This window comes from Ylistrum balloti, unplaced genomic scaffold (assembly GCF_031769215.1).
Source record: "Ylistrum balloti isolate Yb309-2 unplaced genomic scaffold, AGI_CSIRO_Ybal_v1 Utg370006, whole genome shotgun sequence".
In the NCBI taxonomy this organism is placed as follows: domain Eukaryota; kingdom Metazoa; phylum Mollusca; class Bivalvia; order Pectinida; family Pectinidae; genus Ylistrum; species Ylistrum balloti.
This window is the reverse complement of record NW_026782081.1, coordinates 3,415,554-3,433,775: the sequence shown is the minus strand read 5'-3', so window position 1 is coordinate 3,433,775 and position 18,222 is coordinate 3,415,554. Positions and strand designations below refer to the sequence as shown.

At 32.5% G+C, this 18,222-nt stretch overlaps 2 protein-coding genes across 2 annotated transcripts; both read left to right on the top strand.

Annotated features, from left to right (window-relative positions):
* Window positions 1-3,969: 3,969 nt before the first annotated feature.
* LOC132548213 (uncharacterized) lies at window positions 3,970-7,608 on the top strand. Its single transcript, XM_060212034.1, has 6 exons — window positions 3,970-3,974; window positions 4,454-4,583; window positions 5,516-5,597; window positions 5,938-6,012; window positions 6,664-6,879; window positions 7,550-7,608. The coding sequence occupies exons 1-6, from the start codon at window positions 3,970-3,972 to the stop codon at window positions 7,606-7,608; spliced, it is 567 nt and encodes a 188-aa protein (XP_060068017.1).
* A 1,354-nt stretch (window positions 7,609-8,962) lies between these two features.
* Window positions 8,963-13,367, top strand: LOC132548212 (uncharacterized). Its single transcript, XM_060212033.1, has 7 exons — window positions 8,963-8,982; window positions 11,031-11,161; window positions 11,568-11,597; window positions 11,986-12,033; window positions 12,332-12,406; window positions 12,796-13,011; window positions 13,318-13,367. The coding sequence occupies exons 1-7, from the start codon at window positions 8,963-8,965 to the stop codon at window positions 13,365-13,367; spliced, it is 570 nt and encodes a 189-aa protein (XP_060068016.1).
* Window positions 13,368-18,222: the final 4,855 nt, after the last annotated feature.

Sequence of the window (18,222 nt, the reverse complement as noted above, 5' to 3'; positions counted from 1 at the left end):
TGATGGACATATGATACACTAAGGTTTGATGGATATATAAAACACTAAGGTTTGGTGGACATATGATACACTAAGGTTTGATGGACATATGGTACACTAAGGTTTGATGGATATATGATACACTAAGGTTTGATGGACATATGATACACTAAGGTTTGGTGGACATATGATACACTAAGGTTTGATGGACATATGATACACTAAGGTTTGATGGACATATGATACACTAAGGTTTGATGGATATATAAAACACTAAGGTTTGATGGACATATGATACAATAAGGTTTGATGGACATATGATACACTAAGGTTTGATGGACATATGATACACTAAGGTTTGATGGATATATAAAACACTAAGGTTTGATGGACATATGATACACTAAGGTTTGATGGACATATGATACACAAAGGTTTGATGGACATATGAAACACTAAGGTTTGATGGATATATAAAACACTAAGGTTTGATGGACATATGATACACTAAGGTTTGATGGACATATGATACACTAAGGTTTGATGGACATATGATACACTAAGGTTTGGTGGACATATGATACACTAAGGTTTGATGGACATATGATACACTAAGGTTTGATGGACATATGATACAATAAGGTTTGATGGATATATAAAACACTAAGGTTTGGTGGATATATGATACACTAAGATTTGATGGATATATGATACACTAAGGTTTGATGGACATATGATACACTAAGGTTTGGTGGATATATGATACACTAAGGTTTGATGGATATATAAAACACTAAGGTTTGATGGATATATAAAACACTAAGGTTTGATGGATATATAAAACACTAAGGTTTGATGGATATATATGATACACTAAGGTTTGATGGATATATAAAACACTAAGGTTTGATGGATATATAAAACACTAAGGTTTGATGGATATATAAAACACTAAGGTTTGATGGACATATGATACACTAAGGTTTGATGGACATATGATACACTAAGGTTTGATGGATATATAAAACACTAAGGTTTGATGGTTATATAAAACACTAAGGTTTGATGGACATATGATACAATAAGGTTTGATGGACATATGATACACTAAGGTTTGATGGACATATGATACACTAAGGTTTGATGGATATATAAAACACTAAGGTTTGATGGATATATGATACACTAAGGTTTGATGGACATATGATACACTAAGGTTTGATGGACATATGATACACTAAGGTTTGATGGACATATGATACACTAAGGTTTGATGGACATATGATACACTAAGGTTTGATGGACATATGATACACTAAGGTTTGATGGACATATGATACACTAAGGTTTGGTGGACATATGATACACTATGGTTTGATGGATATATGATACACTAAGGTTTGATGGATATATAAAACACTAAGGTTTGATGGATATATAAAACACTAAGGTTTGATGGACATATAAAACACTAAGGTTTGATGGATATATAAAACACTAAGGTTTGATGGATATATAAAACACTAAGGTTTGATGGACATATGATACACTAAGGTTTGGTGGACATATGATACACTAAGGTTTGATGGATATATAAAACACTAAGGTTTGATGGACATATGATACACTAAGGTTTGGTGGACTTAGAACGATAGGGTTTTGTATACTTGACACGATGCACTAGGGTTTGATGGACTTAGTATGATACACGAAAGTCCAAAGGCAAAAAGTAACAAACACCTACAACTTCATACGACAGGAAGTGGAATATTAAAAAATGTAATCATTATGACGACCTTAAAAAAATCCCCATACTCTTCATTAACAAGCCTCTTTCAAATTCATTTGTTGTGAATCTAGACAACCTGCACGATATATATGATACTGGTTACACACCCTTTAACATTGAATCAACCATAAACACCTAAGGATAGTTGTTTTATTGGATATCTTATCAGTTATAAGTAGGGATATAACGTTTTAAAAATCATGTAAAAGCAAGTGCCATATTGTTTCGTACTTTTAAATAAAACGCAAAGACATACGTGGAAATATAATGACGGATTCACGTTCTATAAATAGAATAAGTACGTCTATTAATTCATCATTATTATTAAATCCACTTTACCGCATATTACCTAAATCTATTTGAGTTAGATATCGATAAACTTGTCAAGACAGCGCTATCACAGTATTTTTCCACAGTTGGTCTTACATCAGTGATTTAAATAACATTTTCTGAAATAAGTATAATGACATGAAGCTATTTTTAGATTTTCAGACATACTAACAAAATCCATTTGAGTTAAATATAAATAACCTGTCCAAAATATCCCTAACACAGTATTTTTTCATATTCCTTGTTTGTCTTACGTTCATAAATAATGTACAATGACATGAAGGTATTTCAGTAATATTTTCAGTGATACAAACATATTGAGAAACGAAAGTAAAAGATGACTCACACTGCCAACACAGGATTTCCCTACAAACATCAATTGGTTCGTATGAGTATGCTTTTATTCCTTAGGAGGTAGTAATAAATTGCTGGTATTTCAAGTGTAAACATTGGGTATATCACACTCACAGTATGGCGAATTCAACCGGGAGAGAAGATATACATTACTTTCGATGTGAAGACCAGACTGCTTTCAGGATGTGGATACTTACTGAGTCTATGACGTTCACTGTATTTACCTTATACACTATAATACAATTGTAAGTATAACATTTTAGCAATGTCGTGCTAGTGTCTATATCAAATTTATTTTTGTGACTGACTTACATTGAAATATCTTATATGTTGTTAATCGTACACAAGGGGTGCAGGCCGCCTTGAACTATATGCATATTAGAAACACTGCAGTAGTATGACAGTTCAATTATCATGTACAATGTTTAGGTAGTTTATATTAGACTACAATCTCTTTCAACGACTTATAAACAGAATATGGATGTTAACAAGTTGACGGTTATCATTAAGTGCAATATATATATATATGAGTAATGTAATTATGATACATCTTATATGTTACTTTGGTATTTTGTAACTATTTAATCATTATTATGCTTATGTTATAACAATCACTATTGCAAAAATGATGTACTTCAATGTTCCGATGTGATTTTGGAACGACTTAATTACTATAATAATCCTAATGTTATAATATCTTGGTAATAATTTTGATTTGTATGCAAATTCAGCGTTCTCTTTCACTAAATTAATGTTGTTCTTTTTGTGAAATCTTCTTAAAGGAGGAAATAAAGAGAATAATAAAGAGGACGTGTTGACTTTAGATAGTGAATGTCAGATATCAGGTACTATTATCCACTAATAACAAGTGACAAATATATTTCACATGTTGATAGTCCGTAATCAAACCGGAATGCAACGAGTTATCACCAAATAGGAAGGATTGTACACCCCTGATCAACATGACCTTTTTTAATGACTGACGACTTTTTAGTGTAACATTTTCTATGTGGGAGGGATCCCTGTGTTCAGATACAGTAAAATTAGGATTGGTGTGGTGTGTTTCAAGATTTCATAAAAACAATGTGTTGTTACCGATAGCCAAACAAGCAAAAGAGGCTTGCGGGGAGATGGAAATGAAGACGAAAGTGAGATTTTATTGAAGTCTTCAAAAACCAACCAAACAAACAAAACAAAACTCGAATAATGAGATCGATGTTGCATTGACTGACACAGTAAGCAGCTTTGATAAGGTAAAGTGTAAGTAGTATTTACAGAAAGTCACACGGTGGTTTAGTGCGTATAAGATATCTTATTAAACAAACAAACAGGGGCTGTTATAGTGCAGAAGACACATTACTAGAAGACAACTTCATCGCATTTTCTTGTGTTCAAGGAACGATCCCACAGGAGCCTCATGACATTGGCTCTGGTAATACAGATAGCGATACAGGTACAAACACGTAATGATAACTTAGCATTGATAATTAACATGGCAGATGACATCGAAAGCCAACATGAAGTAATAACAGAGAATCAAATTAAAGACACGAAATAGTTTCTATTAACAACACTCGCCTGTATAATTCAAATGCAGAACTTAAACGCGGAAACGATGAAAACATATTCAAGTGGCGAAACACATTCACTGGGTGAAATTACGGAAAAAGGGACATTTACAATACGGAGAACGACATTTTTAACTCCGAGAGTAGTAAACGCACATATTAAACACAAACCATTCCAAATTTGGTTATGAAGCGCAATCATGTCGTAGCTCAAGCCGGAACTCGCAAAACAGCTATCTCAAAATTTCACGTTGCTATCTCGAAATTTCGAGATAAAATAAAATACAACGTGGCCGGAATACGCTTCCGTATGCTTGCATTCATGAACAATAAAAATAAATCATTCAAGCCGGTGGGATCGATAGTTTATTATTATGACAAAAAATCAGTATCCATTGATGTCTTAGAAATATCGCTTATGCTTTATTTCCAGGTCCAAGGGGGCAGACTTCTCAAACGGAGATATTCTCTTCATTTCTATTGTTATTGGAGTATGTATCGTCGGCATCATCATCACCACTGTCTGTCATCTACATTATCGGAAGATACGAAGTAATAAAGAGGTACGTTCATGGGGGAATGTGAGAGCGATAACAAAAAGTATCGACCTGTTACTGGAATTATAATTTAAACAAAAATTCTATAAAACTAGAATATTTACACAGAGATTCCAAAAAGATAGGGATATTATGTGTTTCGGAAGGATAAGTAAGTACTGTCACTCTCTAAGTGAGAAAAAGGTAAGCGACATTGGAACTACCAGGTTATAGCACACAACGAAATCATGCAATGTGACTGATGACTTTTTTCATCATAATTTTCATTAACCTGCATATAAAAATGTTGTCAACCAGAAACTCGATCATTTTGACGTTCATGCTTTCTGCTAATAAAACAGAATTAAAACCATGGCTTAGTTTGTCTTTTGGGACACTCATTCCTAAATTTGTTAACATGATGATTATTTGAAGCGGTCATATGATACTAGACTTCGGAAGTCATGTGAGATGTCACTAGACCTTGATTTACATTATTTGCTAGATTTACTATCCTTGCAATAATATATGTGCTATTAATGTCCATTTTGATAGACATGTAGCATGAGTAGATAGAGGGCACACCAGATTGCTAAACGGGTCAAAGATCAGACGATCTGATGGTGATGAAAATCCCCTCAGAGACTGCTAATTAGATTCAGATGAAACTTTGCTTAAATATTGGCGTTAGTCTGAGAATTTGAAAAATGCTTGTTGAAATTTTAAATAGAATAAAAAACATGTATTATGAAGAATTACTATGATTGCTGGCATTATATCATTTAGTTTTAGGGTCATCATAGATATTTGAAGTAAATCTATTTTACACATGTGATAAATAGGTCAAGTGTTTTAAAACTGCGATGATGTAATTCGAACTTGTTTAAAGTGAATGACATTTGTTTAGGTTGTTGAACACACGATACTGTATCATGATATCTGTAGGTTTTTGTTTTCAGAATAAAGCAACCTTACGTAGCATCTGCTTTTGCTGTGATTGTAATGTGAACAGCCGACTTAAAGTTGTCAGCAGAAAAATGGGTAAGCGCAGCAGGAAGAAAAAACAACTTTGACAGGCTACTTACTTCTTCAATCTTTTTCTCATTTCACTGTTCATGACCTTAATCATTACCGATGATTTTTAAGTTTTAAATTAAGGATAACTTATATATTGTTATCAATTTTTTTATGTTTATCAACTTATTGAATATCAAATGATCTTGTAATCGAAATATGTTATTTCGCAAATATTCATTTTAAACAAAATGTGACATGTTGTGAAATGTTATTTCTGACATCCTTTCCGTATTGATTTATCTATGTTCATTGTGTATATAATAGGTAACAATATTAACATAACTCTATGTTTATGTCTTAACAGGCTCCGATTGTGCAATTTGTTTAGAGGAGAAAAATATGATGATTAAGCCAGTTGTCGAAATAACATGTAAACACAGTAAGTTATAATTTAATTATTTTGTCGTGGAAATAACTTATAATCACAGTAAAATATTAATAAGTTGATTATTTAGTTTTTTAAACAACTTATCACAGTCACATATTAATTATTCGATTATTTTGTCGTCGAATCGACTTGTAACCACATTGATATATGAATTATGTGATTATTTACATGTAGGTTAATACTTTATTGTTCATCCTGTACGGGGTACTTACACTTGATTATTAAAAGTATGGTTAACAGGATTGACAAGTTTTGTGTAATGATTCGTAAGCATTGTTCTACAGTTATTGACTTACATATAACAGTGTATATTTTATATGTGTAATTTCACGCAGTATGTCAAATAGTCTACACATCGTTAATTCAATAAGCTTAAGTGATACAGATAATTCATGTAAAGAAATAAATCATTGATAGATCGATGCTCTACAAAAAACAAAAGTTACGTATAGAAATATTCTATTTAATCATTGTTGATATGCAATTTTAATTATTAATTATTAATTTTGGTTAGCAAACATTTTTATCGTTGCAATACACTTAAACATACAACAGAAACAAGGGGTTGCCTATCGATGACTTTTAAGAAATATATCTGCTGAAACAATAATTAACAAAATATTATTTATGGCGATATTACAGCGTATCATCAGGCTTGTATCAGTAAATGTCTCGAGATGGACAAGAGAGCCAAATGTCCACAGTGTCGACGACAGCCAGGACATTTCTCAACTACTGAACGATTCATCGCAATCATCCAGACGCTTATGACGAAGAGAAAGGAGAGAACACTGGAGGCTAAGGCAAGCAAACATTACCAAGCCAAGGAGGATGAAAAAATGGCTCCAGAATTCACAGGTTAGATTGTAGCAAAAATAAAAGCATTGCATATTAAAGTATTGACTCACATATGGCTATTCAACAGCTAATAATTGAAATCCTCGAAAACCCTTAAAATCCTATTTTTGTGTTACCTGAGGCAAAAAAGTGAAAATAGTTTTATAATCTTTAAACCTATTGCAATGAAACTACACTGGAATGTTACGGACATTTGTAAATGTGCATTCAGGTTTGTTTATCAGCAGAAAATATGGTTGCTATATGGTAACCGGATGTTTGTATCATGGTATACATCTTATAATTCCTTTCATCAATTTCAATGAAACTTGGTCAAGTGTTGTATCTTATCAAAACATTCAATATTTGACATATCAAATTTTTACAGAACGGTTGCTATGGAAAGTAAATGGAGGCTTGCGATTGCTCAACATTAATATTTTGTCCAATTATGTCGATATTTCAATGATTTAAAGAATGCTTATATTACAATTGTACTATTTTCAAAAAATATATCACGCCATTTGATTGTCATGCTAAATCAAATAAGACCAGTGGTTAGACGGACCTTGTCCAGACTTCTCCTTAACTTCGATGAAACGACGCGGGTGCTGTGTAGATGTGCATGAAGTCAGTACATTTTTTTGTTAATTAGAAATAAATATTTGATAATTGATGTCTTTATTTTCAGATATAACAGAGTACAGCGGTTACACTCCTCCAACGATTCCTCCCGAGGCGATTGTTTGAGGGCGTAAAGCTAAACCTACGTAATACTGGAGAACATTTTCCACTTATATTATTTGCTGAAGCCTTCAAACAAAAAGTTTCCTGATCTTCGTTTGTCAATGATGATTTTCACTGACATAATTTTGATGTTCATGGCTTTAAATGATATGAACACCACTGGTCTTCTTCGTCATGGTGACTACCAAATATTTCTAGACATGTTTAAATTCCTTGTGTTTTAGCAACGCGAGAAAGTTAAGAAGATTAGAAAAAATATCATCAACTTGCTATATGTTAACTTGTTACAATCTACAGGTGCCAGACTTGTTGATGTGATGTGGGCGAAAGTAAGGACATCACAGACAATCGTTACGTTATGTAATATTGTGATGTAATGTCATTGGTCAAATCGTTTGTGTGAAACAGAGTTTGTATAAATGTGCTCAATATGTCCGCTACTCTTTTTATATGATAAAGTATGAGTACTTTTGTTGAACTAAATTAATCTTTTTAAAAAATAAAAATTTAAAGGTTGAGAAAATGTTATTCAATTTACAATTGCCATTACAGAATAATGATTTTATCATATCTATGTCCAGTAACAACAGGATATCGATCGAAATTAAGATAAGATTCTGCGTGTTGTTATTATTTTCAAATGATATAGGCTATTTATAATTTGTGTAATTAGTCAACTAAAAAGAAAGATGTCGGTTGAAGATATGTTTAAACCTTGGTTATATACCATTTTAATACAATAAAAGACAATGGGTTGTGCAAGATATGTGTGCCATGAATAAAATGGCCCATACCTCTATACCTCGAATGTCTGAGTAATGTAACAAAATAGACAAAGTTTATACGTTTCAAAAATGTTTGTGTGTATCTTGGTTGGGTTAACATCAATAAAAATGACGAAATGCCAAATTTGTTCGACTTACTTACTTACTTGTAAAAAATAAGATAGTTTTTCTCCCCACAAATACAACAAAAATGAGTTTGAAGCATGTACTGACAACGATTTCCTTTACTTTTTCTAATAGGAACTGGTAAAAATTACTAAAAATATATATTGAGACAAACATCAATCTGATTTAAATACAGATCTAAATTTACCACTCCAATACTTTCCGTTCAAGCATCAACTGTTGAGTTTTTCAAACATTCCTTGGCCCATTATGATTCCGTCTTTGTTTGTTATTAATATTTCTAGAGAAGCATTGATTGAAACGGTCTCGAATTTCATGTGTAGGTTGACATTGTTTTGTACTTGTGTATTAAACATTGCAATTCAATATCAAAAAGTAAAAATGGCCGACAGACATAGACAGTTGAATCGAATGAAAGACAGCTTTTATAACTTCTTATCAAAAGGATGAAAAAGGCTAAGGGAAAGTAAATCATGGTAACAACAACTTAAACACGTCACACACATTTAAACAAACACACAAGTTTGTACAAGTACATTACAGCATATATGTACACCATCATAGTCAGATATTGGAAGACTTGGACCAAAATTCCATGTGGCATGGGTTAACTGTTTAATAAACTGAATTAAGATTGTAAAGATAAGTATATGTAATAGTCAGCAGACATGCCACATCATAATTTCTAATTTAATATACAATTAATTGGGTTTTTTTTGTTTTTGTTTGGTTTGTTAAATACATCTATTTTTTTTCAAAGTGGTATATAAGTTACAAGAGTTTGTGTGTTGTTTTTTTTTCTTCAATTTAACCAAGCACATCTTTCAATATGACAACAAAAATAAAGTAATCAAATGAAAATGTGAAGAAAGTATTTGTTATCAAAATAAACAAATCTATTATCTAGAAGTATAATAAAGTAGCGGAGGCCTCGTAAGTTTGTCTGTTTAACATAACTTAGACAAGTATGAACAAAATAAAGATGTTTATGTAGAGTAAGACCTGGTGTCCCGGAAGGACAAACGTTTTCTGCTGCATCTGTCTCATAATCGTATTCAACCTGCATCTTTCGATAACCTTGGATACAATCCCGTAAGCACCAAAGATTGAGGCATTTATTTCATATCTGATCGGTATGAAAATCGTTTCGTAGTTTTAAATGAAGCAAACGAAAATCGTGCAAACTCGTCGTTTTCTTCATAAGTCAAGTACACATGTGTTACAAATCTCCATCCTTTTCATCATTTTTGGTGTAAGTAGTACCCAAGCCCACTTTATTGCATATTACCTGCATTTATTTTAAGTTAAATATAAATAACCAGTTTAAGATAGCCCTATCGCAGTATTTTTCCGAAATCCTCCTTACTTTTATATAAGCACTTTAAATAGCCTTTTCTCAAATAAAACCCCTCATTGTTATTGAAAGTATCGTTTCCTTGACATGTGATGACAGTTAGTTATTTTCAGATTTTAGATTTTAAAACGAAAGTAAAGATGGCTTACTGCCAGCACTGTTGGGTTTTTCCGTAAAAGTGTATGTGTTGAATATATTAAACTCCTAGTTTATCGAATTGATCCTGAAGGGAAAACATGTTTTCTTTACACTGCAAATACCTGACTACTTTTAGAATGTGCATATTGACGGAGTCCATGGTATTGGCTCTATTTATCTTAAGTACTATCGTAAAACTGTAAGTATTACTTTTCACCAGACTTAAGTCAGTGTTGTAGTAAATTGAAATTAATCTTTTTTGATGTTTCAATTGTACTGAGATATCCTGTATAATGAAAATCGTACCCTTTACGAATATTCACATGCATGTGAGAGATACTATATAATTATACACAAGATGTATGTAACATGTAATGTACATTATATGGGTATTTAAAAGTTGACGGTAGGTGAAGACATGCTGTGTATTTTCTATGATGTTTAAATAGAATTTTACCAGAAGGATACGGCGTCACGTGCTTACAATCAAGGAGCATAGGAACGTTTATCTGGATACTTTTAACATTCTATTCTGAAGGGCTCTGACTATTTATCCGCGATTCTATTTCCGCCTTTGTCTCGATTTATAATCAGAATTCCTTTCTATACACAATTTAGTATTGACAAAACATATGTTGCATTTACAATTATTAGAAATGAAAGAGGTCACCTACGTAAAGAAAAAATGACCACTTTTGTCTTTCCTCACCCCGCCATATATTCTTTACTCTTGCATGTACTGAAAAAATTAGAGAATCGACATTTTGTTCACTTGAAGTTGATGTGCAGCTATATAGTTGCGAACCTCAAAGGATATAACAGCGTTTCTGTGAATTTTCGTAGATAAATTTGTTCATTACATCAAACAGAATAGCTTATTTAAAAAGTTATTAATATTCTCAAATGTAATGTTTAAGTATATCAGAAACGTCTTTTTCACAGTTGTGGACCACCATTAGAGTAGACGTCATAAAAGTCAATATCCGTTAAAGTAGTACAATTATCAATCATTGTCTTTCCAGGTCAAAGGGGGCAAACTTCTTTAGCAACGATATAATTTTCACTTTTCTTGTCATTGGAATATTTGTCGTCATCATCATCGTTACCATAGCCTGTCATTCACAGTGTCGGAGACGAAGAAATAAAGGGGTAAGTAAACGGAGGAATTTGAAAACGAAACTTGGTACATATGATCCTTGTTTGGAAGGAATCATGTGCTTGTTCTTCAGGTTAGAAGCAGTGACACTTTAGTATCCGTCCAAAAGTTCTGTTCGTATTGGCCTATTGTGACCATATTTGACAATCATTAATGATTTTACTAAAAATAGAATTACGGTCACTTCTTATGTCATTATATGTGACATTTTTGCCCAATTTTGTTACCCATGTTGTTTTTGTTGGAGTGGTTCCATGCAAGAGACTATACTATTATCATGTGATGTGTTACTAAACATAGATTTACAATTACTTTAGTTTCCATGCAATAATGTATGTTCTTATGTGCTGCACATGTCTATATTTGATACACATGAAGCATGTGTAAATGGGCACATCAAAAGAAGCCAAAAGTCTGACCATCTGTTGTTGCTAAAATAGAAGTCAGTTTTGTTTTTGATTTTATAACTATTATTATTTTAGTATAGTTCGTAGAGAATGATCATCCGGTTTTCATGAATGTAAAAATATATGCCTTGGTCTACGAATTTGCTGAATGTGCTGACTAAAAGCATTTTACGTAGTCGTGAAATGGCTGTGGTTGCTGTGAATCACAAAATGTACTTTATGGACATCACAAATTATAAATTTATCTTATGCATGTTATAAACGTGTCAAGTGTTTTAGATCAGCGATATTGTTTCTTACACGTTATACCTCAGATATTCACACGTGAATGACAAACTTGATTGTTTTGGGTTTTGAACACACAATACTGTAATACATGTATATAGAAAATGCATATATTTATTTTTCAGAATAATGATAACAAGGTTAACAGTCGACTTAGAGTTGTCCGTCAAAAGATGGGTAAGCACGGAAGAGTAATAAATTCTTCAGTGGGCTAATTTTCTTCTTCAGAGCAATATACATCGCCGATGATTTCAAAGACCTCTTCTCTACACAACGGATAACATGTATCGTGTTATCAATATACTGATGTTATATACCTGTTGAATATCAAATAACATTGTGATTGAATTACATAATTTTGCAAATGTTAATCTTATTTCTGATATCCTTTCCCTAGTTTATGCTTATCATGTTTAATTGTGTATTACAGATAGCATTAATATTATCAATTGGTATTTGTTTCATTTTCCGTAAGGCTCTGATTGTGCAATTTGTTTAGAGGAGAATAACATGATGATCAGGCCAGTCGTCGAATTAACTTGTAAACACGGTAAGTTTTTAATTGATTTCTTATTTTGTCATCGAAATAACTTGTTAACACTGTAGGACATTAACTATATGATTATTTTGTCATCGAAATAACTTGTTACCAATGTAAGATATTAACTATTTGATTATTTTACTATGTTACTTTGTTCTATATTCTGGGGCCCTTTTTTGCTGGTTTTGTAACAAGATCGACAAATTGTCAAATTCTTGACAACTAAACATGTTCGACAATAACACCTATGTATAGTGACTTTCAATAAAATAATTACCGGTATGCATATTGCAACAGAAAGCATTGCTGGCAAACATTTTTATCGTTACAGTAAGAGATAGCTTAAACAGAATATCTGTTGAGTCATTCACAAAAGGCTATTTATTTTGGTATTGTAGTGTATCATAAGGATTGTATCAGTAAATGTCTCGAGATGGACAAGAGGGCCAAATGTCCACAGTGTCGACGACAACCAGGACAATTCTCTACTACTGATCGATTCATCGCCAACATCATGACGGTTGTGAGGATGAGAAACGAGAGAACAATTGAAACTAAAGCAAGCAAATATCAGCAAGCAGAGGAGAAAGGGAAAATGGTTTCAGAATACACAGGTAAGCGACTAGCACAAATTAAAGTTTTATTTGCGGCAAGAATAAAAGACTTGTAATCTATTGATTCCAATAAGAAAATCCTCCAGGTATTTTCGGTTTCCTTTTCTTTGTATATTCTCTTTATTTCCTTTCTCTCTTTCATATTAATGTCTCCTATATCCAAGTGAAGCTCTCGAAAAATCTCGAAAATTCTGAGTGCTGTAGAGTACAAATAGTTTTAAAACTCCATTATAAATGTAATAATATCAAAACGGTTACATGAGTAAAAAAACTTTGAATAATACTCATAATTATCTTCATTTCCAGATATACCCAAGTGTAGTGGTCGCACAATTCTTGTCGAATCGATTGTCTGAGGTAAAAACTAACTAGGTGGTGCTTCAGAACTCATTACAAGTAATCATTGCTGAAGAATTAAAAGAAAGCAAGCATTCATCATCATGATTACTACGGACATAAATGTCAGGGTCAAGGATGAACATTAATGAGAAACCCAGAGGTGGTGTAGTTCATCAAGGCGAATACCATACTTAATAACCGTACGAATTAATTCTCAGACGTGTTCGACTTCCTGGTGCTATGGTGACAGGAGAAAGTTCTACTTGGTATATGTCTGACAATTTACATGGACCATGCGTGTTGCCATGGTGACGTGACATGCTATGCGTTAAGGAGAAATACCATTTTTCCATCCAATTACAGACAGTTGTTACGCTATGTAATAGTTGATATCATTGTCTTGAAACAGAATTTTTATAAATATATCTAATATGTAGTCTGCTGTTTCACCAATGGTCATTTATTTGTACATTTGAAGAACAAGATTAAATAGCAAAGTTATTTTAATGATATGCTTTGTCCGAAACTTATTACTAAATGCTTCTTTCCATCAAATGTGTGTTAATTTTTATTTCATGCATGATATCCTAAAAACTCGAAACTCGAAAATCAGACTCATTTTCATTGACAGTGTGGAAATGCATATTTTCCAGAATTTTAAGTTCGTCTTGTTTTCGATTTTGTTCACTTTTGTTTTCATCACCTTTTCTCATAAAAAAAACCGGGTTCTAATAAACCATATGTAGGTTTCCTGTTGTTATGCTGATGCACAACAATATAGCCGGTATTAATCTTAAACAACATTTTGCTCAGCTATTAACAGTGGTATCAATCTCAATTTTCCAATTTGGAGTAAAATGATGTCACCATATGATTCATTCACTTATCAATACAAGAAATGATTAAGACAAGAACAAAAAAAGAAAGAAAAAGAAAAGAAAAAAAAAAAAAGAAAAGAAAAAAGCTGAAACAAAGAAAAGAAGTGAAAATATCCATTTTGGGTGGACATTATTTCTGAAGCAATGGGACATTGATAAAAATAGAAATAGTTACGGCGTGAGTTTCTGTCATTTATTGTTTTTTATCGGACAATCAATAGAGGGAAAGATAATGGAAATCACTTTCAATGTTCGGGGAGGATTTGTTAACTTTTCTTACGAAATGTAAGTACATTTTAAACCATGAAATAGTGATACCGTTTACCTGTGAATAGCTGACTCTGTCACCATAGGTTATGTAGAAATATATATGTCATAAGAATTTTTGTTTATTTTTCATATTATCATTTTGTTCAGATTTTTCATTGACCTGAGAGTTGGTTTTAATTCTTGAAACATTTTTTTTTAATTTAGTAATTGTAATATTGCTTATCTGTTATAAAGGAAGGAAGTCAATTTTCATTTTACGTTATCCTTTTGTTCATAGAAAAATAAAAATTATATAAAAAAAAATTTGAGTTTATTTTTTCTCTCAGTAGCAACGTATCGAGCTATATTAAATTGATAAATGAAACTTCTGCCGTTTTCATCATTAAACAAAACGTGACATCAACTTTTTCCATCAACTTGCATCTCTCGAAATCGTTTGTTGTAAGTTTTTGGGGAACCATCTAGAAATATACAATTCGCAAGGATAACTAAACTGATACGTTTATCATAGAGTTGGAAGAAAGGCTATTCTAAAGGATTTTATGATAAGAAAATATCGTGATAAGGGTCTGTTGTGCAGGAGTCTGTGTCGTGTCCGTGATGGCAATTGTTCTTTACAACACGATAGACATGGTCAACAATTTTTTTGTAATGTAAATAAAATAATATATTTTAAAATGGCATCTCAAGATCCTTTGAACTGTTTAGAAAAGTTCTTCGAGTAAATGAAAATTTGAAAAAGCGAAACAAAGACAAAAAGGGGGAAAACCGAAAAAGAAATAAAACAAAAAAATGAAACAAAGCAATAAACAACAAACAAACAAGTCAGCCAAGAGATTGACAGTTTGTTCCTATCAGCATGCCAGTAGTCTGTTGGAAGATCTTACCACCGAGCGACGTTATTGGCAATATTAGGCGTTTTTAAGCTTTCCGTCTAGATTTTGACATTTCTTTCGATCATGTTTGGTTGTTTAAAAAGGCACCTTTTAGATTTCGAAATCTAGGCATTTTGCTTCACCAAGATGGACGAAACAGCTGGTTGATACATTAATTCATTATCTGACTTTAGTGTATTTTATTTGGCGCGATTTCAAGTCCATATGCAACCATAACATGTATCAGGTTCACAATTTGAGGTTCTGTCTACTTGTGTATCTTCCTGCAAACGACAAATCAGAAAATGACTTTTTTGAAATGATGTTATTTTAGAAAATAACAGCTTTATGTTATTTTCTAATTTGGAAGTCTTATCTCTAAATTGAATATGAATCACCATTTTGTAAACTGTGCCACCTAATTACAGTTCACATTACAAAGAGCAATGATTGAAGGTTATATTTAGATACGGGTGCAATTGCCTATTTTTAGATCGTTTGCACAATTACAACTGAAAAACCTAAAAAGGGATGACTCACTGTTATATAAATAGCCATAATAGGTAGCTATTAATACAACTCAACAACACTGTGTTTTGTTCCGGACGGTTTACATTCACTTTACAATGATTATTCCGATCAAAACGAATCAAACATTACCGAATATAAATTCGGAAGGCAACGGTACCTGGATAGCTGCCTTCGTCGGTGGCTTTCTCATCGTCGTCATCATCATCACTACGATCTTTTATCTATGCACCTGGACATTCAGCAAAAAGAGGGTGAGTGCATGGATAAATAGAAGTTCGTTGTCAAAATTGCATTGAAAAATATATTGTTTCTTGTTGGATTTGAAGTTAGATGTGCTCGATGCTCAATAATATGTCTGGTGCTGTCGTTGATTTTTCGGAAGGGTAAGAGTCTTCTGCATCATCGACTATACATGCCATGTAAATCTTGGCCTGTCCACGTATGGAGAATAAAGTGCGTAAATGAGAACAAAGAGCAATACCAAACCACTAGGTATACCGAACGAGCAACAAAGACGTCAAACTTCAACGGAATTGGTGATCAAACACCGTAATTACAAACAAATACGGCACTGACAACATAGCATACAACATCTTTTCCATGTTTTCCATCTTATATCTATCTATAACCATATATATGGTGATTTCATTAAAATGTTTTATGTAGTACACTATGGACGAAAATGTTACGAAATAGCATACTAACAATCAGCCACAACTATTTATTCAATAGTTAAGTGCATGGAATTTAATAAACAAGTTTAATGAAATAAAAGTATATGAATAAAGAAATAACATATACAAAAACGATTTACAGGAAACTTTTGAAGGCGTGTCAAGGATAAACTTTCTATAGCTGTTTTGCATAAAAACTAATGCTATTCATATTTCAGAACTATGGGTTTTGCTGTAGCGACATCGACAGCCGATTTCGAGCTGTATGTCAAACGACGGGTATGTTTTGTTTAGGTTTTCAATGCATTTAAAGGCTCTTTAGGCATAACGTAATATACACTTGTTACTATTCCCTTCATAGTATAGAACAGTACTTTTACCAAATAAATCTGACATTAAAATTCGTTACCTTGTTTATTTATTTAGGAATATCGATATACACTTGCTATGATATGTTCTATACATCCTACATAGTATATTACCAGGTATGGATTTTAGTGTAATCTTTATAGGGTAATATTTAAATAGTGGAATAATCATTTATGTAGTGATAAAAGTGAATTTATATTTGGTAAAATCATTACTTGAACAACTATCATCTTAGCAATATGCGATTAGTTGTTAATTTCCGTAATAGAAACTGTTAACAAATTATCTTATTTTCTTGTTTAAATCTAGGTTCTGAGTGTGTCATTTGTTTAGAAGATAAAGATGCACCAACTAGGCTAATCGTTGAACTTCCTTGTAAACACAGTAAGTTGTAATGAACTGTACTGAGGTGCTGTTCCGTCTCATTTCCTTTGTATGTAATTCGAAAAACTCTTGAATGGGACATCTGCATTAAACTGTTTAAGACAATTCGACACAAAAAATATCAGAAATTGAAAAAAGTTGAACAATTCGTTGTTTCTGACGATACACTACAATACACTATGAAAAATTTTACAGCGTTCCATCAGAAATGTATCGGTACACATCTAGCGAACGATAGAAGAGCAAAGTGTCCACTTTGTCGACAACAACTAGAACCATCCTCAACCACAGGCCACATCGCCATCATCCAGAAGATTGTGAAGATTAGATCTCACAGAGCACTCGAGAATAAGACAAGCAAATATCGACGTGGACACGAAGAAGATCATTCAGAGGCACAACATGGGTAAATTTAAAACGTTACTTTATCATTTTATCTGCTACACTGTCTATTTGTCCAAATGGGATATTTATCAAAGAGTGGTATTTGAAAATTATCATCTTTCAATTTCCAAATATAGTTCATTGTAGTAGTTACACCCCTTCCAGTTCAGCTAAAGCCAATGCCTGTGGACCTGCCTCGCAGTTCTTAATTAACGATCAACAAAATGTGAAAATAAAGGATGTTTCATCGTTCTCTACCACCATTGGGAACATTGATAGTTTTGACCTTTTGATTAAAACATAAAACGTCATCATCATCATCATCAAATCATCATTATGTTGAATCATCATCATCATCATATATCTGTATCTTGTTTGAGAGGAACCTATTTTGATTACTCTTTTCTGAAGGCAGACTTTTTTTACAACATGTATTGACAAATAAACAGAACCATACACACTTCTTTACACACATCATCATCATCATCATCACCACAGTAATCATCA